This window comes from Somniosus microcephalus, unplaced genomic scaffold (assembly GCF_052327205.1).
Source record: "Somniosus microcephalus isolate GS21.2 unplaced genomic scaffold, FLI_Smic_1.0 unresolved_chr2, whole genome shotgun sequence".
In the NCBI taxonomy this organism is placed as follows: Eukaryota; Metazoa; Chordata; class Chondrichthyes; order Squaliformes; family Somniosidae; genus Somniosus; species Somniosus microcephalus.
In genome coordinates, this window is record NW_028225180.1 from 69,894,956 (window position 1) to 69,919,167 (window position 24,212).

General features: G+C 48.2%; 1 protein-coding gene across 5 annotated transcripts in view; it reads left to right on the forward strand.

Moving 5' to 3' along the window:
• Positions 1-13,507, forward strand: part of LOC147092792 (NACHT, LRR and PYD domains-containing protein 3-like) — a 76,559-nt gene extending 63,052 nt beyond the window's left edge. For 2 of the 5 annotated variants that reach the window (XM_085976038.1, XM_085976037.1), the window contains 9 exons: positions 7,940-8,026; positions 8,167-8,337; positions 8,477-8,647; positions 8,789-8,959; positions 9,101-9,271; positions 9,412-9,582; positions 9,724-9,891; positions 10,064-10,133; positions 13,344-13,507. In XM_085976038.1, the coding sequence (XP_085832164.1) occupies positions 7,940-8,026; positions 8,167-8,337; positions 8,477-8,647; positions 8,789-8,959; positions 9,101-9,271; positions 9,412-9,582; positions 9,724-9,891; positions 10,064-10,133; positions 13,344-13,418 (1,255 nt within the window). In that variant the 3' untranslated portion in view covers positions 13,419-13,507. Of the gene's footprint in view, positions 1-7,939; positions 8,027-8,166; positions 8,338-8,476; positions 8,648-8,788; positions 8,960-9,100; positions 9,272-9,411; positions 9,583-9,723; positions 9,892-10,063; positions 10,857-13,343 lie in introns of those variants that run through there. The other 3 variants (XM_085976040.1, XM_085976039.1, XM_085976041.1) reach the window with 3 other exon arrangements.
• The last annotated feature ends 10,705 nt before the right edge of the window (positions 13,508-24,212 follow it).

Below are 24,212 nucleotides of genomic sequence, written 5' to 3' on the forward strand. Positions count from 1 at the left end.
GTTTCTTCACTTGTCCCATTACCATCACCTTTTGATTGCACCATCATCCCTTTTATCTTTTAATCTCTCCTGTCTTCCACCCTATCACAGACTTTCCCTTTTGTTCTTTCCTCCGCCCGCCCCACCTTTCCCTGCACCGACATTTGCTTAAAAATCTGTTAAATCTGTAACTTGTTTCAGTTCTGAAGGTTACTCGACCTGAAATATTAACTCTGTTTCTCTCTCTCCATAGATGCTGTCTGACCTGCTGGGTATTTCCAGCATTTTCTGTTTTTATTTCTGTATATATTCTCCTTGTTATATAAAATCCTGGGGGACTGATTTTACAGCAACAGTTAGCGTTTCACAATATAACTCACCCCGAGATATTATACAGATTAATATAATGCACAGAGTATAAAGTACAGGGAATCACCGCTTTATCATTTGATTCTGGGAAAATCGCCCCATTCCCATAAAATCCGGGATTGAAGGAGCAGCAGAAATTAGACAAATTTCTCCAAACATGACGAGGCCGATCACTGTGCTCCAGGATGGTAATTCTGATCATCAGGGAATGACACTGGTCTGAGGGACATTTAAAGGCTTCACACAGACAGCACTTTATTTAATAAATATATTTACAGACAGTCCCTGAATATATGGGCAGTTGGACAGAGTGAGATACATTCCCAGTGAGAGGGGAATTTCGCAGGGGTCAGCTGGCGGGTCAAGAGGGAAAATTGATTTTTCCCCAGTGGGTCGGGACCACGCTGTCAACCCGACGCCACGCGCCTTTCCCAAATGTCGGGTCTGTCAGCGCTGAGCAGACCCGACATGTAGTGACGGGGGAGGCAATTCAGGTCATTATGACCTTGTTAACAGAGGATTAACAACTATTTCCAGCTCACCTTCAGAGTTTACCAGGTCGCCCAGGTGGTCCACGCTGCTCGGGGATCACGTCAGGTAAGCAGGGCGGGAGTTGAATGGTTGTTGAATCATTTCATTACTTGACGGCTGGAAATGTGCTATAAAAGCTCCCGTCTCACAGCTGTTGACGTTCCAAGCTCAGAAGCTGTTGCTTACTGCATTTGAAAGACAGATAGAGCTTTATGCAGGTTGCAAGTGTTTGGAGCAAACTCTCTATCCAGTGTCACCTCTTTGGAACAACCTCTCTCACCATTGACCGATTGATTCTGTCATCTGAAGTTCACCTGCCATCTATTACATCAGCATGGGTATGGTTTATACTGTCTCACCTTGGGCCTCAGAGTCCCACCACCATTAGCCCCAATACCAGCAGCACCAGGCACACCAGCAGCACCAACAACAACACCAACCTGTTCCGCAACTCCTGATGCTGCACAGCACAGAGGGCATCAACACCCGTCTACATTGCTGACCGGGACGACAGCGATCACCTCACCATGGTCAGATTTACTTAACTTGACGCTGCACGCCCTGGATGCCACATGATGCGCTAGGTTGCCACCAGCCCACACCAACAACATAAAGCATCCCTACAATGCCCAAACCATTCCTGTCACACTCATCAGCATTGCGGGTGGTACCGTTATCTCTCGCCATTCACTGCAACTCACTAAGCCACATCCAAACGTGCACACAAATCTGTCGAGGAACGGAAAGTGTTTAAAATAAAGATTTCAATGTTTGACACCACATTAACAGAAACTTCACATGAACATTGGCTAAAACACACAATTGCCTAACCTTGTGTGTTAGTTGGTATGATTGGACTAGGATGAGGGTGAGTGTGAGGGGTGGCTAGTGAGATGGGGATGTGATAATATAGAGATGCGTGGAGGTGGAAGGTAAGTTGGTGTGAGAAAGAATGTGCAGGAGTAGGGTAGGGACGGCAAAGTGTTCTGGATGTAATGAGTGGCAAAGCAGGATGAGGTTGTGTGTGGTTTTGCAGTTAAGTTTTGTGATCTACTCAAAGCATTGAAAGGTTTGCCCCACTGCAGGCTGATCCTCCTGACGACAACCCTGCTTGAGCCCCACTGCGCAATGTGCAACCAGGCTGTGTTGAGCTCTTCCGCCCATTGAAAGTGAAGAGAACGTCCCTGCGAGCTGTGGCTCTTTCCATAATCATATGGAGGGAGTTATGGGAGAGCCTGCGTGCAGCCGTGCTCCTCTGTGCAGAGGTTGTCAGTGTTTGTAGCACCTCAATACTGTAGAACACTGACATCACAATGGTCAAACTCAATATTGGGCAGGATTTTCATTGGGCCGTGGAGGCGGAGGCGGGATTGGAGGCGTGTGGGGGGTTAAAATTGCAAAAACTGGCGGGCGGGCCCAACCCCACCTCCAAGCAATTTTCATTAATTCGTGTCTAATGGTCCCGCCTCCAGGAGGTGAGATAGGCCGTTAAGGCCCTTAACAAGCACTAAATTGCCTCTATAATGCCATTTTGAAAGGCCTTTGCGATTTTAACCCTTTCCCCACGTGAAACACGCCTGTTCTGGAACATGACGGTGAAACCTGGTGGGAGCACAATTGGATTGCTGACTATCAGCTGCATAGAAGAGATTTGATCAGCCATCACTTGCAGGTGGCAGGACTTTGTAGTCTCAGGTCTGGGGGAACTTTTAGAAGGCATAACCAGAGCTGTGGAAGTTTGGAGCCTGACACCCATCTCCAGTGTGACCTCCTGGGAAACCCCTCTCGCCGCCTTCACTGAGCGCTTCCTCAACTGAGGCACCAACAGCAGCAGCAACAACAGGAGCGCCAAGCTGCTGCTCACCCACCTGAAGCTGCACAGGCCAGAAGGGGCCAGCGCGTGGAAGCCTGTCGGCTCAGGAGATACCCCCCAACCAGGGTCTACAGACACAGGGTCAGCTACCTCAACATGTCTGAGCAGCAGTGCCAAAGGAAACTTTTTTTATCCGGCACGAACGGGACCGACGTGGTGCCGGTTCATCAAAAATTCCGGATAACCGAAATCTATAGTAAAAGATATGGAGCTGAGAGCTCCATATAAAGCAACAAACCCTGTTGCTTAGCAACAGGTTCAGAACAATGGCGACAAGTTGCAAGCGTCTCTGTAGCTTAGCAACAGCTGCAGCCACGCCCTTGTACAGCAGCAGATGGAGGAAGGCAAGTAATAAAAGTTACCTGAGCCTACTCCTGAATTTTGCCGGTTAACCGAGATTTCCGGTTATTTAGGTGCTGGTAAATCGAAAGTTTCCTGTACTGGGTGACATCTGCGCAATGCTGCAACAACACCTGCAGGCCAGAGGACCAGGTGGACAACCCTTACCAGTGGCCGTCAAAGTCACCACCGCACTCCACTTTTTTGCCTCAGGGTCATTCCAGGAATCAGCAGCAGACATCAGCGGCATCTCCCAGGCGGCCGCACACACTTGCATCACGCAGGTAACCGATGCCCTCTTTGCCATCGCGTACAATCACATCCATTTCATCAAGCAAGTGTCACGGCGCGTGCGGTTGGATTAGCTAATCTGGCAGGCTTTCCAAGGGTGCCGGACGTCGTTGACTGCACACATGTGGCCCTTAAGGCACCCCACCGCAATCCAGGTATTTTTGTCAACCGCAAGGGCTTCCACTCCCTTAACGTTCAGCTGGTGTGTGACCACAAGAAGGGAATTTTGCATGTTTGTGCCAAGTACCCTGGCAGTTGCCATGACTCCTTCATACTGCACCAGTCTAGTGTGCCTCCGCTATTCAGTCTGCCAGACCAACTTAACGGATGGCTACTTGGAGACAAGTGCTATCCCCTGAAGACGTGGCTAATGACGCCGTTGAGGAGCCCATCCAACAAAGCTGAGGAGAGCTACAACTCCAGCCACATCTCCACCAGAGCCATAATCGAGCAAGCCATCGGTTTGCTTCAGATGCGCTTCAGATGCCTGGATAGATCAGGTGGAGCCCTGCAGTACTCAGCAGCCAGGGTCTCCAGAATCGTCGTGGGTTGCTGTGCATTTCACAACATGACACAGCGTCGTGGCTTGCAGATTCCTGAGGACCAAGTGGCTCGTCACATATCCTCCTCAGATGAGGAGGAGGAGGAGAGCGAAAATGAGCATCTTGCAGAGGTCCATCAACCAGCGACAGCAGTACGCGGGAACATTGCTGCCCGGGATGCAAGGAACGCACTCACCTTGGCCAGATTTGCTTAGCCTAGCCAATCAAGCACTTTTGCCTCGCAGCTTCTTACCTGAGCATCGACAATGGCCAAGGACCAGCGGATTCCTAGCAATTTAACCACCATACTGACAATTACAAGTAATCCAAAGCCCTCAATGTGGAAGTCCCATTCGCGAAATGACACATGCCACAACTACAGCAGTAGCCATCAGATTTTTTAATTACATTATTCATCTGATGGCTTTTTCACAGAAAACATCAAATTTCACCCAAGTGACTACCCTTGTGACTATTTGTGCAGTATCTTTCTCTTAAGCGTGCTCCTACATGGTGCTTCCCCTGTGGCTTCAGAAGATGTGGAGGCCCCTTGCTCACTTACCTGCTGCTCCTGTCTCGATACCTTTGGCGGGCGTCCTCTGGGGGTTGCGAACCTGTAAGGGCTCGGCAACGGTCTGCTGCTCCTGCGGCTGCAGGGGTTGAGACGCCGATCTCAGATGGGTGTGGACTCTGGTGGGGCTCTGACCGAGGGCTCTGCAGTGGAATGGAAGTGTGAGCGCTTGGAGAGGAGCCCCCACTTCCTTGATGTCTGCCACCAACTTCCCTCCCATGGGTCAGGTCCCCCTCAGTGCTTACAAGTGGCTTGAGAGCACACGAGGGGGGCCATGGGGACCTGTATCTGCACTGGCAGCCCTACTCAGAAGGACTTCCATGAAGGTCTGGTTTCTCTGTTCAATAGATGACCATTGCTCCTCCAGAGATGTCATTCTATTCTGAACACTCACCATGTTTTCTGCACTCTGGCGACTTATCACCTCCATGGAGGTTGCCATCCTTTCCATGGTGATGCGTTCATGCGCAATGACTCCGCAAAGGCTCTGCTCATGTTCGCTATGGACTCCTCCATTCGCTCCACACTCGCAGCGACCCTGGAGACAACACCTGCCAGAGACTCCTGCATCTGTTCTTGGAGTTCCAGACCCAGAGGCAGAGGATCGACATGCAGCTGAGCCGAGTTGACAGAGTCCTGCGCCCTCTGACTAGGACTCTCCACTGCTTTCCCTGTCTCCACAATCTGCTGATGCTCACTTGTGAGCTGTGATACACCAGTTGACGACACTACTCTGTGTCCAGAAGGTCCCACCGAGGTGTGAGTGTCTGCGCTGGTGCTGGGTGCGCTGAATTCTGCTGACTCTGCGCCCTCAGAGGTTGCACCTTCCTCTGAGGAGTCTTGAGGCTCATGCTGTTCCTCCTGGCTAGTGGGGACGGGTGCTTGTGAAGGTCCTGTGGGGGAGTAAAGGAAAGAGTCAGAGATGTGTTGCCAAGGTTACATGCACATTGCATATTGCAGATGATCATTAGTCCATCTGTTAGAGCTTCAGAATCATTATCAGCGACTCATGCAATGTCAATGAGAGAGATGAAAAACTATTCTGTCACCAGCTTGCTGTGATGCACCCATCTGTCCGTCCCCGACTTGCGCATTTTCCTCCACTCCTACGATCTCCAGGACCGCCGCCTCCTAGCTGGTGAGATGGGCTACTGAGGGTGGCCCTCCTCCTGTCCACGCTCTTTCTCGCTTATTGTGAGCTTTCTTTTCCTGCAATGAGGGAGACAAGTGACGGTAGAGTGAAAATGAAGGAGTGAGTGTAGAGATTCCATAGCATAGATACTTAGAAGGAGACAAAGATGGAGTGAGGTGGCAAGACCAAGGGCCCTCGCTTTGTATTGTCAGTTGTTTTCATAGCATCACAGTGATAGGGAGTGTGAGGGCTGCATAGTCGAATAGTTAGGTGAATGTGACCATAGAGAGAGAGAGAGAGGGAGTGGGTAAGGGTGCATGGATGTCCGTGTCAAATGAGATGTGGAGGAAGAGTTTGCTAAAGCTGAGTGCTGGTGAGGAGAGGCAATGGAGATCAGATTGAGGGTGATGGGAAATTCATACTCACTTTTCCAGTGCGCAGAAGGTCATGAAATCTCTTCCTGCACTGAAGCCAGGTTCTGCGGGTTATGGACAAAGAGTTGACCTCCTGGGCCACCTGGATCCACACAGCCTTGGTCTGCTGGGGAGGCTTCTTCCTCCCTGAAGAAGGGAAGAGCACCTCTGTATGAGCTCTTGCTCCCTCAACTAAAGCCTGCAAGGCAACATCATCAAACCTGGGAGCAGCCCTAGGTCTCTCGCTGGTCATTCTGCCTCCAGGTCCCTGTAGCATGAAAGGCCAAAGGTTGGCCGTCTGCAGAAGAAGCAAGGCTTGTTGCAGACCTTAAATGCAGCAGCAATGATGACGTCATCGGAGGCGACTTTCAGACTGGAAAAACTCATTTGCCATGGGTTCCTACACGTTGGAACTCAATTGGCCAATTAAGTTAAAATCGCATCAACCTCCCACATCGATTTAGATTCGGGTGGATAACACGAAATGCGGATTACACGACCCCAGCTCGCCCCAGAATTAAAATCCAGCCCAATGTGCGCGTCATCAAATGACGTCATCTAACCCGCTTCCTCCAATTCTCCAGAGCGAGGCCGTGACCCGCCACTGGCCCCATCCGACCCTGGCCCCACCTGCCCCGCCCCAGCCACACACGACCCAACCCCGGCCGCACCTGACCCCCGGCCCACCGGTTCCCAGCCCCACCTGACCCGCCCCTGGCCCCACCCGACCCCCCGGCCCACCCGATCTCAGCCCCACCTGACCCGCCACCGGCCCCATCCGACCCTGGCCCCACCCGATCTGCCCCGCTCCCGGCCACTCACGACCCAACCCCGGCCGCACCTGACCCGCCCCTGGCCCCACCCGACCCCCGGGCCACCCGATCCCAGCTCCACCTGACCCGGCTCACCCGACCCGCCACCGGTCCCACCTGACCCCAGCCCCACCCGACCCACCACCGACCCCAGCCACACTCAACCCAACCCCGGCCGCACCTGACCCGCCCCGGCACCACCCGACCTGCCCCGCCCCCGGCCACACGACCCAACCCCGGCCGCACCTGATCCACCCCTGGCACCACCCGACCTGCCCCGCCCCGCCCCCGGCCACACGACCCAACCCCGGCCGCACCTGACCCACCCCTGGCCCCAACTGACCCCCGGCCCACCCGATCCCAGCCCCACCTGACCCGCCACTGACCCTGGCTCACCCGACCCGCCACCGGTCCCATCCGACCCCAGCCCCACCCCACCCCACCCCACCCCAGCCCGACCCGCCCCCGACCCGACCCCGGCCGCACCCGACCCACCACCGACCCCGGCCGCACCCGACACACCCCCCGCCCCACCTGACCCGCCACCGACCCCGGCTCACCCGATGCACCACCCGACCCGGCCCCACCCGACCCGCCACTGGCCGCACCCGCCACCGACCCCGACCCTCCACCGACCCCGGCCGCAACCGCCACCGACCCCGACCCTCCACCGACCCCAGCCGCACCCAACCCGGCCGACCCCGACCCGCCACCGACCCCGGCCACGCCCGACCGCAGCTCACCCGACCCGACCCCGGCCGCTCCTGCCACCGACCCCGGCCGCACCCGACCCGCCACCGACCCCAGCTCACCCGACCCGCCACTGACCCCGGCCGCTCCCGTCACCGACCCCGGGCCCACCCAACCCGCCACCGATCCCACCCGATCCGACCCACCACCGAACCCGGGCCCACCCGACCCACCATCGACCCCGGCTGCACCCGACCCGCCCAGGGAAGGAAATCGCAGGGGGAAACCAGGTAATTAATGTCCTGAAGTACTTTCAGTGATTGCTGTAATATCTGAGAGAGATAAATATATCGGATCGGATGTTTGATTCAGTTTGTTTCTCTCTGTTTGTGTTTAGACTGAATTACAATAAACTGGGAGATTCAGGAGTGAAACTAGTGTCTGCAGCTCTGAGGAACCAGGACTGTAAAATACAGAAACTGGAGTAAGTACCAGACTGTGAGAGATTGTGTTTATAACAATTGGCTATCTGGCAATGTACATTATTATTAGGATCAGTAATAGTGTTATTAATAAACTCTGGGGATTTACTCTGATTCCTGTTATTCTCTCTCTGATCCCCAGGCTATGGGCTGTCGGTCTCTCAGATTTGTGTGCCAAGGATCTCGCCTCCGCTCTCAGTACAAACCGGTCACTGACGGTTCTGATCCTGAGTGATAATAAACTGGGAGATTCAGGAGTGAAACGACTGTCTGCAGCTCTGAGGAACCCGGACTGTAAAATACAGATACTGGGGTAAGTACCAGACTCTGACATTGTGTTTATAATAACTGGATGTCTGACACTGAACATTATTATTAGTATCAGTAATAGTGTTATTAATAAACTCTGGGGATTTACTCTGATTCCTGTTATTTCTCTCTCTGATCCCCAGGATGGAGGCTGTCGGTCTCACAGATTCTTGTGCCGAGGATTTCGCCTCCGCTCTCAGTACAAACCGCTCACTGACGGTTCTGAACCTGAGTAAAAATAAACTGAGAGATTCAGGAGTGAAACTACTGTCTGCGGCTCTGAGAAACCCGGACTGTAAAATACAGAAACTGGAGTAAGTACCAGACTCTGTGAGATTGTGTTTATAATAACTGGATGTCTGGCACTGTACATTATTATTAATATCAGTAATAGTGTTATTAATAAACACTGGGGATTTACTCTGATTCCTGTTATTTCTCTCTCTGATCCCCAGGCTGGATGATGTTGGTCTCACAGATTGTTGTGCCGAGGATCTCGCCTCCGCTCTCAGTACAAACCGCTCACTGACGGATCTGAACCTGGGTGATAATAAACTGGGAGATTCAGGAGTGAAAGTACTGTCTGCGGCTCTGAGGAACCCGGACTGTAACATACAGAAACTGCAGTAAGTACCAGACTGTGAGATTGTGTTTATAATAACTGGATGTCTGACACTGTATATTATTATTAGTATCGGTAATAGTGTTATTAATAAACTCTGGGGATTTACTCTGATTCCTGTTATTGCTCTCTCTCTGATCCCCAGGATGGAGGCTGTCGGTCTCACAGATTCTTGTGCCAGGGATCTTGCCTCCGCTCTCAATACAAACCGCTCACTGACGGATCTGAACCTGAACAGGAATAAACTGGGAGATTCAGGAGTGAAACTACTGTCTGCGGCTCTGAGGAACCCGGACTGTAAAATACAGAAACTGGAGTAAGTACCAGCCTGTGTGAGATTGTTTATAATAACTGGATGTCTGACACTGTATATTAGTATTATTATCAGTAATAGTGTTATTAATAAATACTGGGAATTTACCCTGATTCCTGTTATTTCTCTCTCTCTGATCCCAGTCTACGGGCTGTCGGTCTCACAGATTCTTGTGCTGAGGATCTTGCCTCCGCTCTCAGTACAAACCGGTCATTGACGGCCTTGAACCTGAGTAAAAATAAACTGGGAGATTCAGGAGTAAAACTACTGTCTGTGGCTCTGAGGAACCCGGACTGTAAAATACAGGAACTGGGGTAAGTACCAGACTCTGTGAGATTGTGTTTATAATAACTGGGTGTCTGACACTGTACATCATTATTAGTATCAGTAATAGTGTTATTAATAAACTCTGGGGATTGACTCTGATTCCTGTTATTTCTCTCTCTGATCCCCAGGCTGGATGATGTCGGTCTCACAGATTCTTGTGCCGAGGATCTCGCCTCAGCTCTCCATACAAACCGGTCACTGACGGATCTGATCCTGGAATCAAACTCCTTCACAGACCGATCTGTCCCCGCTCTCCGCTGCCTCATACTGACCTGCAGGAGTCTGGAGGAGATCCGGTGAGTGTTTGTGTTAATGTTTAATGTTATAAATAAAATATCAATGGGATTCAGTCACTTTTCTGGGTGATATTTGCCTGTAATTATTATCGAAATATTAACCCCAGTCTCGTGGTTATTTACACTGATGTTCAATCTGTTTATTTCTTCTTTAATCTTTAATCTGTTTCAGGCTGAGGTGGAATCAGTTCAATTCATCCGGACAGAAACAGCTGGAATTACTTCAGGGAACAAGACGCGGAGTGAGTGTGACAGTGTGAACATTTCAATTGATGACATCACTGCTCTCATTATTTGACCATTTCCGGCCGTTGATTTGATTTTAATTTAATTTAACTGTTTCCAACTCGAGCTGAGTGCGTCATCTCCCATTGTGAGGTCAGAGGCCCAGCCACAGGGTCACGTGACTCAGCCGCTCCCAGGCTGCACCCCTTTCAAAATGGATGAGAGTGAGTGTGTGAGTTTCTGCAAATTGCAAAGTCTGTGTGTGTGTGTGTCATGTTACTGTAAATTTTAGTTCAGTGTGGGTGGGAGGGAGACTGTGAGTGGCAGACAGACAGTGAGAGCGAGAGAGACATGAAATCAAAAGGCAAGTTGCAGAATAGAAAGCCTGTTTCTGTAGGCCACAAAGTGAAAAGATAAGATACTGAAAAGTGTCTTTTTGGTTTTACTTTACCAACACGGCAGTCATCCCTCTGCAGGCTGGCCAGGCTGGGAGTGTGTGTGTGAGAGAGAGAGAGCAAAAGCTGGTGTTTGTGAGATATGGTCTGCTGTCTTATTACCTGCTGTTCTTGTATTAAACCCTAGTGATTTCATTCTGGGCTGGTCCACATGTAATGCTGTTGTGTATCACTTTATTGCACTTTATTTCATTTCACTTCACTTCAAGACAGACAGACAGTCAGTCAGTGAGATACTGAAAAATGTCTTTGTGGACTGTCTGAAAATAAAAGCTGCTGTTGGGATCTTTGCATTCTTTTTATTCCACTCCACTCAAATTAAGACAATGCAGGCAGGCAGTGAGAAACACATGAAATCAAGACAACAAGCAGAATAGAAATAAAAACAGAAAATGCTGGAAATACTCCGCAGGTTTGGCAGTATCAGTGGAAATACAGAGAAACAGAGTAAATGTTTCAGCTCGATAACCTTTTGTCACAACCTTTCCAGAATCTGATGAATGGTCATTGAGCTGAAACATTACCTCTGTTTCTCTCTCCACAGATGCTGCCTTAACTGCTGAGTATTTCCAGCATTTTCTGGTTTTATTTCAGATTTCCCACATCCACAGCATTTGCTTTTGATGCAGAATAGAAAGCCTGTTTCTGTAGGCAGCAAAATGAAAAGATAAAATACTGAAAACTGTCTGTTTGCTTTTAAACTGCCAAACCCAGCAGAGGAGCGATCGAAATCAACTTTCTTTCATTGCTGACAGTGTTTTGGCAATTTTGCAGGCTGGTGTGTGTGTGTGTGTGTGTGTGTGTGAGAGAGAGCGACAGCAAAAGTTGGTGTGTAGGCAGGGCTTGTCTGTGTTCAAGTTATCTGCGGTGTGCATTGGTACTCCGTCTCATTTCTCCAATAAACAGAAAGTATACACCATTAGGCCATACTGATTTCATTCCAGACTGCGCTGCTGTGGGATCTTACTTTGCCTTTCTTTCAAGAATGTTGTCAAAAGCAAATCTACATATAAACATCAAGCCATTTGATATTTTCTGGACTGGACTTTATTGGGGAATGTTTTTGGAGTGTTTCATAGTATTTCCTGTTGTGGGATCTTATTCTCCCCTTCAGCCCAACCCAAACAAGACAAGACTTTTGTAAAGAAAAATTAGATATATTATTTTTTTTAAAATTATTTTCAGAATAATCCATTTGATGTCTTATGGACTGGGCTTTATTGGGGAATGTGCTTGGGATGTTTTCAGAGCAAAAGCTGCTGTGGGATCTTTCCATTCATTTTTTCCACTCCACGCAAATCACAGACAAACAGACATTTAGTTACAAAAGTAAAGTATATATATTATTATTTATTCCTGATTGTATTTACTTTTCACTCTCCCGGGCTTTCATTTCCTCTCGGGGACCCGGATTTCAGCAGCCATGGCTTCACTTCTTCCTATTGGACTGTCCTCATCAAACATGGCCGCACAGCCAGGAAGGGACATCATCAAAATTAAACACTCCCAGGCTGCACCCCTTTCAAAGTGGATGTGTGAGTGAGTGTGAGTTTCTGCAAATTGCAGAGTCTGTGTGAGTGTGTCTGTATGTGTGTGGGTGTCCCTGTGTCTGCAAATTGCAGAGTCTGTGTCATGTCCCTGTAAATTTTAGTTGAATGTGGGTGTGAGGTGTGGTGTAAGTGAGAGAGAGAGCGAGATATGAAATCAAAATGCAAGTTGTAGAATAGAAAGCCTGTTTCTGTAGGCCACAAAGTGAAAAGATAATATACTGAAAAGTGTCTTTATTGGTTTAATCTTCCAACACAGCAGTCATCCCTCTGCAGGTTGGCCAGGGTGTGTTTATGTGTGTGTGTGTGAGAGAGAGGGCAAAAGCTGGTGTTTGTGTGAGATGTGGCCTGGTGTCTTATTACCTGCTGTTGTTGTTTAAAACCCTAGTGATTTCATTCTGGCCTGGTCCACATGTAATGCTGCTGTGTATCACTTTATTGCACTTTATTTCATTTCACTTCACTTCAAGACAGATCGTCAGTCAGTGAGATACTGAAAATATCTTTGTGGACTGTCTGACAGTAAAAGCTGCAATGGGATCTTTGCATTCTTTTTTATTTCACTCCACTCAAATCAAGAAAAGGCAGAGAGGCGGGGGAGAGATCTATGGAATCAAGATAACTTGAGAATCGAAATAAATACAGAAAATGCTGGAAATACTCCGCAGGTCAGGCAGCATCTGTGGAGCAAGAGAGAAACAGAATTAATGTTTCAGGTCGATGACCTTTCGTCAGAACCTTGCTAAAATCCAACGAAAGGTCATCGAGCTGAAACATTAACTCTGTTTCTCTCTCTACACAGAAGCTGCCTGGCCTGCTGAGTATTTCCAGCATTTTCTGTTATTTCAGATTTCCAGCATCTGCAGTCTTTTGCTATTATAGATACTGAAAAGTGTTGTTTTGCTTTAAGGCTGCCAAACTTTCTTTCATTGCTGACAGTGTTGTGTGGCTATTTTGCAGGCTGGCCTGTGTGTGAGTGAGAGAGAGACAGACAGACAGCAAAAGTTGGTGTGTATGCAGGGCTTGTCTGTGTCCAAGTTACCTGCTGTGTGCATTGGTACTGCATCTCATGTCTGGAAAAAAACAAAAAGTATAGACCATTAGATCATTCTGATTTCATTCCAGACTGTGCTGCTGTGGGATCTTACTTTGCCTTTCTATCCAGACTTTTGTAAAAAGCAAAGCGACATACAGTACATACATAAACCCATTTGATTCTTTTCAGGACTGGACTTTATCGGGGCATATTTGTTGGGTGTTTCAGATCATATCCTGCTGTGGAATCGTGCTCTCCCTTTAATTCACAACACAACCCAAACCAAGACTAAAGTTTTGTAAAATCGATTTTTATATTTTAATTATAATAAATCCATTTGATTTTTTTCTCTGCTCTGGACTGCAATGGGGAATGTGCTTGGTGTGTCTCACCGGAAAAGTTGCTGTGGCATCTTTCCATTCATATTATTCCACTCCACTCGAATCACAGACATTTAGTTAAGAAAATTAAAGTATATAGCTAGAAATTCGGTATCGCCCCGTTTGGGCTGCTAGTCCTGGCGAAGCGCAAAGTTTAGCGCCAGGCGCAATTTAGCGCCACCTAGCGCGATATGGGTTGCAGCGCCCCCGAAGGTGATTGCGGCTCTAAATCAGGCGCTGCACGGGACTCCTAAGGCGCTAACCCGGCGGTGCAACCCAATTTCGCGGCGGCGGGGCGCAGCACAGGTGCTGTCAGTAATCACTTTCCCTGAGACACACTGGCGCCGGCCAGCTCTTAAAGGGGCAGGTCAATTGGCATCACCAGACACACTCACTGCCTTGTAGGCCTTCAAAGCGATGGGAGCCTACCTGTGGCGCACCAGCCTAGCAAGACATGGAAAGGGTGAGGCAGAGGGCGGAATGCCTCACTGATGGGGCATTGGATGCTTTGGTTGGCGCAGTGGAACCAAGGCCAAGGAAGATGGTCGGAATGTGATTTATGTTTTGGACAGTCTCCCGGGTGCAAGATGCAGTCATGTGTCATTGTATTAGTTTTGCTTTCTGTTGCCATAGCTTTCTCATGTTTGAAGGAACCACATTTTGTGTAATGAAACACTTTCTTCATTTACAATGGCCATACCTGCTATTTACATGCATCTTGCCCTTCACAGGCTTGGGGGTATCAGACCGGTTCCATTCCTGTTTTTGGAATGGCAGCAAGCATTCTGTGAGAGGGGCCTAGAAGCTACTTCTGATCAGCCTCTGACGCGCAGCCTGAGAAGAGCCGCTCGCATAGAAGTTCAGGCCAGCAGGCATCTTCTCAGCCACCGACAGAGATGTCCTGCACCTTATCTGAGGCTGCAGATCTGGCTGAAGCAGCTGGCACAGCTCAGTCACCACCTCCTTTCTAAATCGCAGCCTTCTGACACACTGCTCCTCCGACATGTTCATGTAGGAAAACTGCTGTCGGAAAACCCTGCCAGCGTGAGGTCTGCTGTGGCGACATCTGTTGGCCCTCCTCCGTCTGGCCATGCCCGCCCCCCTCTCCCAGCGTCTCAGCGCCCTTTCCAGATGATTCAGCAGCAGGACGTTCCCCTCCAGTGCAACCCCCATAATAAGTGCCCACAGGAAGGTTCCCCGTTGTTAAGGCTCACCCACAGCAAGGTGATGGTCAGAAGGCTGAAGATCGTCTGCCTGCGCAGGCTCAGTGGTCAAATGGCTCTCAGTGTGCAGCTCAGCAACTCTTTGTAGCTCTCGAGGAAGTTGTGCTCCAAAAATGGCTACCGCTTTTCAACCACACCAGTCCCCATTAAATAACGCTCCTCCAGCCCGAGAGCGACTTGGTAAGCTGTCACTATTAGCGCCAGGCGCTACGGAGGGGGGCGCCACTGAATTTCCGGTCCGGGGCGCCCAAAAGGCATTGCACACTCAAATGATGTCATAATCTGCCTGCGCCCATGAGCGGGCGCTAAGATTTAGCGCCAGCGCTAAATGCATGCTCAATATGGGGCGAGGCGCTAGACGCCCTGCATCCGCCCGGAAATTGGCTAGCGCCCCACTTCTCGGCCTCTTTAGGCGCTAACAACCAAATTTCTAGCCTATATATGTTACTATTTCTTCTGGATTCTATTTACTTCTTTTCACCCTCCCTGCCTCCTTCCCTCCATGCCCATTTCCCTACATGCCTGTTCACCCCCTCCAATCGCCCAAGCCACTCCCCCAGCTTCTTGTGGTCCTGAGCTCCTCTTTCACTCACTCACGCAGGAGCCGAGCTGGCAAACTGCATTGCCATTCCTTCCTTGCTTCCTGCACCATGTGCTGCCTGCCTGGGTGTGCCTGTGAGTAGCTGCACAGCCTGAGTGGTTCCAGACAATGGCCATGCACAGAAGCCGGGCAGGACCCCATAAGAACATAAGAAATAGGAGCAGGAGTAGGCCAATCGGCCCCTTGAGCCTGCTCCGCCATTCAATAAGATCATGGCTGATCTGATCCTAACCGCCAATCTACTATCACAGAACCATCTCCTGAATCTAACAGAATTAGACACACGAAATAGGAGCAGGATCAGGCTACACGGCCCTGGGCCCACTCCGCTACCCACAGGGCCATGTCCGATCCGAACCTAGACTCAAGTCCAAATTCCTGCCCGCTCCCCGTAACCCTTAATTCCCTTTACTTCTAGGAAACTGTCTATTTCTGTTTTAAATTTATGTAATGATGTAGCTTCTACAGCTTTTTGAGGCAGCATATTCCATGGACCTACCACCCTCTGAGTGAAGTAGTTCCTCCTCATCTCAGTTTTGAAAGAGCAGCCCCTTATTCTAAGACTGTGGCCCCTAGTTCTAGTATCACCCATCGTCGGGAACATCCTCCCCGCATCCACCCGATCCAACCCCTTCACAATCTTATATGTTTCAATAAGATCGCCTCTCATTCTTCTGAACTCCAATGAGTAGAGTCCCAATCTACTCAACCTCTCCTCATATGTCCATCCCCTCATCCCCGGGATTAACCGAGTGAACCTTCTTTGTACTGACTCGAGAGCAAGTATGTCTTTTCTTAAGTATGGACACCAAAACTGTATGCAGTATTCCAGGTGCGGTCTCACCAATACCTTGTACAACTGAAGCAATACCTCCCTATTTTTATATTCTATCCCCCTAGCAATGAAAGCCAACATTCCATTGGCCTTCTTAATCACCTGCTGCACCTGCATACTAACCTTTTGAGTCTCGTGCACCAGGACCCCCAGATCCCTTTGTACTTCAGTACTTTCCAGTTTCTTGCCATTAAGATAATAACTTGCTCTACGATTTTTCCTGCCAAAGTGCATAACCTCACACTTTCCAGTATTGTATTCCATCTGCCAAATCTCTGCCCACTTACTTAGCCTGTCTATGTCCCCTTGCAGGTTTTTTATGTCCTCCTCACTCACTACTTTCCCTCCCATCTTAGTATCATCTGCAAACTTTGATATGTTATACTTGGTCCCCTCCTCCAAATCGTTAATATAGATTGTAAAGAGTTGGGGACCCAGCACTGACCCCTGCGGAACACCACTAGTTACTGATTGCCAGTCTGAGAATGAACCATTTATCCCAACTCGCTGCCTTCTGTTAGATAGCCAATCCTCTATCCATGCCAGAATATTACCCCCAAACCTGTGATTCTTTTATCTTAAGCAATAATCTTTAGTGTGGCACCTTGTCAAATGCCTTTTGGAAGTCTAAATACACTACGTCCACTGGTTCCCCTTTATCCACCCTATATGTTACTTCCTCAAAGAACGCCAGCAAATTTGTCAAACATGACTTCCCCTTCATAAAACCATGCTGACTTTGTCCTATTAAATCATGATTATCCAAATGTCCTGTTACTGTCTCCTTAATAATGGACTCCAAAATTTTACCTACCACAGATGTTAGGCTAACCGGTCTATAGTTTCCAGCCTTCTGTCTACTGCCCTTTTTAAATAAGGGTGTTACATTAGCAGTTTTCCAGTCTGCCGGGACCTTTGCTGAGGCCAGGGAGTTTTGGAAAATTATTACCAATGCATCCACAATCCCTACCGCCACTTCCCTCAAGACCCTAGGATGTAAGCCATCAGGTCCAGGTGATTTATCCGCCTTGAGTCCCATTATTTTGCCGAGTACCACTTCCTTAGTGATTTTGATCGTATTTAGCCCCTCCCCTCCACTAGCCCCCTGTTTGTCCAGTGTTGGGATATTCTTAGTGTCCTCTACTGTAAAGACTGATACAAAATATTCATTCAGTGTTTTTGCCATCTCCATATTTCCCACCATTAATTTCCCGGTCTCATCCTCTAAGGGACCAACATTTACTTTAGCCACCCTTTTTCTTTTTATATAACTATAAAAACTCTTACTATCTGTTTTTATATTTTTTGCTAACTTACTTTCATAATCTATCTTCCCTTTCTTAATCAATCTTTTTGTTATTTTTTGCTGTCTTTCAAAGTTTTCCCAATCCTCTATCCTCCCTCTAGATTTGGCTACCTTATATGCCCTTGTTTTTAGTCGAATACTATCCTTAATTTCTTTACTTAGCCACGGATGGCTGTCTTTTCTTTTACACCCTTTTCTCCTCAGTGGAATATATATTTTTTGGATGTTGTAAAATAACTCCTTAAATGTACACCACTGATCATGTATCGTCTTACCCTATAATCTATTTTCCCAATCCACTCTACTCAATTCCGCTCTCATACCTTCATAGTCTCCTTTATTCAAGCTTAGCACGCTTGTTTGAGATCCAACCTTCTCACCCTCTAATTGAATATGGAATTCAACCATGTTATGGTCACTCAATCCAAGGGGATCCTTTACCAGGACATTTTTAATTAATCCTGTCTCGTTACACAGGACCAGATCTAAGGTTGCTTGCCCCCTGGTCGGTTCAGTTACATACTGCTCAAGAAACCCATCCCTAATACATTCAATGAACTCATCCTCAAGGCAGCCCTGCCCAATTTGATTTGTCCAATTAATATGATAGTTAAAATTCCCCATAATTATAGATGTTCCCTTATTACAAGCCTCAACTATTTCCTGATTGATACTCCGTCCAACAGAGTTGCAACTGTTCGGTGGCCTATAGACTACGCCCACTAGTGTTTTTTTCCCCTTATTATTCCTTACCTCCACCCAAACTGTTTCATTATCCTGATCTTTTGACCCAATATCATTTCTCTGTATTACAGTGATTCCTTCCTTTATTAACATAGCCACCCCACCTCCCCTTCCTTCCTGCCTGTCCTTCCTGATCGTTAAATAACCTGGTATGTTTAATTCCCAGGCATTGTCACCCTGCAGCCATGTTTATGTAATGGCCACAAGATCATACCCATATGTAGTTATTTGTGCCATTAACTCATCTATATTGTTACAAATGCTATGTGCATTCAGATGGAGAACTTTCAAATATGTTTTGTGACACTTAGTTCCTGCTTTTGCCCTTTTTATTACTTTACCTTTTACTCCATACCTTCTGCCCCTTCCTGACACGCTCTGGTTTTTAATTTCCCCACTGCTACCTAAGTCTATGACCTTCTCTGTTGTCATTTTTATTATTTGCTCTCTAGGAACCTCCCCCTCTGCAACACAAGCTGTGCGCCCATTTAAACTGACTGTCCACTGCAAAGAACGATTATATTGCAAAGTGATATTCAGTTGCAAAGGACTATTAAATTGCAAAGTGATATTCCATTGCAAAGGACTATTATATTGTGAAGTGATATTCCATTGCAAAGGACTAATATATTGCAAAGTGATATTCCATTGCAAAGGATTAATATATTGCAAAGTGCTATTCCTTTGCAAAGAACAATTTTACGATCAGAATTTATAGCACAGGAGGAGGCCATTCGGCCCTTCGAACCCGTGCCGGCTCTCTGCAAGAGCACTTCAGCTAGTCCCACTCCCCCACACCCTCCCCATAGCCCTGATTTTTTTCTTCAGGTAATTGTCAAATTTCATTTTGAAAACCACGATTGAATCTGCCTCCACCACCCTTTCAGGCAGTGCATTCCAGATCATAACCACTCGCTGCGTAAAATAACTTTTCCTGATGTCGTCTTTGGTTCTTCTGCCAATCACCTTAAACCTGTGTCCTCTGGTTCTCAACCCTTCCACCAATGGGAACAGTTTCCCTCTATCTACTCTGCCCTGACCCCTCATGATTTTGAACACCTCTATCAAATCTTCTCTCAACCTTCCTTGCTCTAAGGAGAACAACCCCAGCTTCTCCAGTCTATCCATGTAACTGAAGTCCATCACACCTGGAACCATTCTGATAAATCTTTTCTGCACCCTTTCTAATGCCTTCACATCATTCCTAAAGTGCAGTGCCCTGAATTGGACACAATACTCCAGTTGAGGTCGAAAGTGTTTTATACAGTTTCATCATAACTTCCTTGCTTTTTTACTCTGTGCCACTGTTTATGAAGCCCAGGATCCCGTTGGCTTTTTTTACCACTTTCTCAACCTGCCTGGCCACCTTCAACGATTTGTGCACATATACCCCCAGGTCTCTCTGTTCATGCACACCCTTTACAATGGTAGCCTTTAGTTGATATTGCCTCTCCTCGTTCTTCCTACAAAATTTATCACTTTGCACTTTTCTACGTTAAATTTCATCTGCCATGTGTTCTCCCATTCCACCAGCCTGTTTATGTCCTCTTGAAGTCGATCACTACCCTCCTCACTGTTAACTATACTTCCAAGTTTTGTGTCATCTGAAAATGTTGAAATTGTGCCCTGTACAGCCATATCCAACTCCTGAATATATATCAAGAAAAGCAGTGGTCCTAGTACCAACCCCTGGGGAATACCACTGCAAAACATCCTCCAGTCCGGAAAAAAAAAGTTCACCGCTACTCTCTGTTTCCTGTCACTTAACCAATTTTTATTCATGCTGCTACTGTCCCTTTTATTCCATGGGCTTCAACTTTGCTGGCAAGGCTAGTATGTGGCACTTTAGCAAAGGCCTTATGGCTCTCCATGTTCACCACATCGCTTTGCCCTCATCAACTCTCACTGTTACCTCATCAAAATACTCAATGAAATTAGTTAAACATGATTTGCCTTTGACAAATCCGAGCTGGTGTTCTTTAATGAATCCACCCTTGTCCAAGTGATAATTTTGTCCCGGATTATCATTTCTAAAGTCTTCCCCACTACCGAGGTTAAACTGACTGGCCTGTAGTTGCTGGGTTTATCCTCACACCCTTTTTTGAATAAGGGAGTAACATTTGCTGTTATCTAGTCCTCTGGCACCACCCCTGTTTCGAAGGAGGATTGACAGTTTATGGCCAGTACCTCTGCGATTTGTTCCTTCACTTCCTTCCGCATCCGAGAATACATCCCATCCAGTCCTGGTGACTTATATACTTTAAGTACAGCCATTCTTTCTAGTACCTCGTCTTTATCAATTCTTTTTCCATCCAGTATCCCTGCTACCTCCTCTTTCACTATGACTTTGGCAGCATCTTCTTCCTTGGTAAAGACAGACGCAAAGCACTCATTCAGTACCTCAGCCATACCCTCTGCCTCCATGCATAGGTCGCCTTTTTGTCCTTGATTCCTCCCGCTCCCCTGACTACCCGTTTACCACTTGTATGCCTATAGAAGACTTTTGGATTACCTTTTATGTTGGCTGACATTCTAATCTCATACCCTCTCTTTGCCCCTCTTATTTTCCTTTTCACTTCTCTGAACTTTCTATATTTAGCGTGATTCCCAGATGCTTTCTCGACCTCACATCTGTCAGACATGCTCTTTTTCTGTTTCAGCTTACTCTCTATCTCTTTTGTCATCCAGGGAGCTCTGACTTCAGTTGCCCTACCATTCCCCCTAGTGGGAATGTACTTCGATGTACCCGAACTATTTCCTCTTTAAAGGCAGCCCATTGTTCATTACAGTTTTGCGTGCCAATCTTTAACTCCAATTTATCTGAGCCAGATCCGTTCTCATCACACTGAAATTGGCCGCCTTCCAATTAATTATTTTCACTCTAGATTACTCCCTGTCCTTTCCCATAGCTAATGTAAACCTTATGATACGATGATCACTGTTCCCTAAATCTTCCCCTACTGACACTTGCTCCACATGACCGACTTCATTCCCCAGAACCAGATCCAGCAATGCCTCCTTCCTCGTTGGGCTGGAAACATACTGATCAAGAAAGTTCCCCTGAACACATTTCAGAAATTGTTCCCCGTCTCTGCCCTTTACACCATTACTAACGCAGTGAATATTAGGATAGTTGAAGTCCCCCATTATCACTACTCTATAGTTCTTGCATCTCTCTGTAATTTCTCTACAGATTTGCTCCTCCATATCTTTCCCACTTGGTAGTGGCTTATAGAATACACCTAGTAGTGTAATGGCACCTCTATTGTTTCTTAACTCTAGCCATATAGATTCTGTCCTTGACCTGTCCAGGACATCCTCTCTCTCCATAGAAACATAGAAGATAGGAGCAGGAGTAGGCCATTCGGCCCTTCGAGCCTGCTCCGCCATTCAATGAGATCATGGCTGATCATCCAAATTCAGTACCCTGTCCCTGCCTTCTCCCCATATCCCTTGATCCCTTTAGCCTCAAGAAATATATCCAACTCTTTCTTGAATATATTTAATGAACTGGCCTCCACCGCCCTCTGTGGCAGAGAATTCCACAGGTTCACCACTCTCTGGGTGAAGAAATTCCTCCTCATCTCAGTCCTAAATGGCTTACCCCTTATCCTTAGACTGTGACCCCTGGTTCTGGACTCTCCCGCCATCGGGAACAGCCTTCCCGCATCTAGTCTGTCTAGTACTGTTCGAATTTTATAAGTTTCAATGAGATCCCCTCTCATTCTTCTAAACTCTAGCGAATATAAGCCTAATCGACCCAATCTCTCTTCATACGTCATTCCTGCCATCCCAGGCATCAGTCTGATGAATCTTCGCTGCACTCCCTCCATGGCAAGAACGTCCTTCCTCAGGTAAGGTGACCAAAACTGCACACAATACTCAAGGTGCGGTCTCACCAAGGCCCTGTACAACTGTAGCAAGACATCCTTGTTCCTGTACTCGAACCCTCTTGCTACGAAGGCCAACATACCATTTGCCTTCTTAACCGCCTGCTGCACCTGCATGCTTACCTCCAGCGACTGGTGCACAATAACACCCAGGTCTCTTTGCACTTCCCCTTCTCCCAATCTATTGCTATTCAGATAATAATCTGCCTTCCTGTTTTTGCCACCAATCCTTAACCAATACTGTCACACAACCTCCTATCTTTCCTTCCCTATCTTTCCTGAACACCTTGGCCTAGAAATTCAGTTGGGCGCGCCAGCCGTTAGCGCCTTAGGAGGAGTAGATCTCGAGTGCTAGGCGCTGAGCGCCCGGGCGCAGCGCGATCTGCGCCTCGCCCCAACTTCAGTAGACATTTAGCGCCGGCGCAAAGTCTTAGCGCGCGCCCTGCTGCGCGCGCAGATCATGACGTCATTTCGTCGTGCAACGCCCTTTGTGCGCCCGGAACCGGAACTTCACTCGCGCCGCCCCATTGTGCGCCGGGCGGCCCTAACGACTGTGAAATGGAACGGTACACAGCCGAGGCGGGCCGCGGGGAGCGCAAATTAAAGGGCACTCCTGCAGTAGAAAAGGCAGCTGTTTTGCAACACTTTGTGAGAGACAAAGATGAGGAGGAGGGGGAGGGGGAGGAGGAGGGGGAGGGGGAGGACCGGTACCGCATTATAAACTGATGGAGAGAAGCCCTCCCCAACAACACAAATACAGCAGTCTCGGCCTTTCAAAAAACCAAATCCACCCTCCCCTTTTAAGAGCTCACCGGAGCCAGAGTGTCTGCCGTCAATCAGCAGCTCGCCGCACCTGCCCTGTGCCCACCTTCCGGTGTTAGCGCCCGGGCCGCTGGCTTAGCGCCTAAAGAGAGCCGTGCATCGCCAGTTTTAGCGCTCGAGCAAACTCTTCGGGCGAAGCTAATGAATATCGGGGAAGTGGCCTCGATTTTGCGCCGGGCGCAAACTTTAGCGGCCGCCCGACTTTACCGCCCCAAAAATGGCTATAATGAATTTCTAGGCCCTTATGTCCAGGAATATTTAATATCCAATCCTACCCTTTTTTGAGCCAGGATTCTGTTACTGCCATGACATCATATTCTCATGTGGCTATTTGCACCTGTAGCTCACCAACCTTGTTTACAATGCTTCGTGCATTCACATGCATACACTGTAAACCTATCGTAGACCATCCTGTGTTCTCTCTTAGTCTGACCCCACCTAATAACTTACTATTTCTTACTTTAGTGCTATCCGTCTCTCCCAATCTATTGTGCTCTTTGTTTCTCCTTTCTAATGCTACATACTGGTGCCTATCCCCATGGCAGCTTAGGTTTAACCCTCCCCAACAGCATTAGGAAACCTCCCCGTGAGGATATTGGTACCACCTCTGTTGAGGTGCATTCTGTCCGCACAAGTCCCACCTCCCCCAGAACCGGCCCCAATGCTCCAGGAATCTGAAGCCCTCCCTCCTGAACCATCTCTCCAGCCACGCATTCCTCTGCCCTGTCCTGCTATTTCTGTACTCACTCGCGCGTGGCACCGGGAGTAACCCAGAGATTACTCCCTTGGAGGACCTGCTTTTTAATCTCTTTCCTAGCTCCCTGTAATCTGCCTGCAGGACCTCATCTCTCTTTCTACCAATGTCGTAGGTACCAATATGGAATACGACCTCTGTCTGTTCACCCTGCCCCTCTGAATGTTCTGCAGCCGTTCCATGACATCCTTAACCCTGGCACCAGGGAGGCAACATACCATACTGGTTTCATGACTGTGGCTGGAGAAACACCTGTCTGCAACCCTAACTATCGAATCCCCTACCACTATTGCTTTCCCTATCTTCTTCCTCCCCACTGTACAGCTGAGCCACCCGTGGTGCTGTGGACTTGACTCTGGCTGTACTTCCCAGAGGAAGCATTGCTCTCACCTGTACACAGAACAGAATACTGGTTGCAGAGCGAGATGCACTCAGGGGACTCCTGCACTACCTGCCTGCTCCTCCTGCTCTTCAGTCTGGCAGTCTCCTATTCCCTCTCTGCC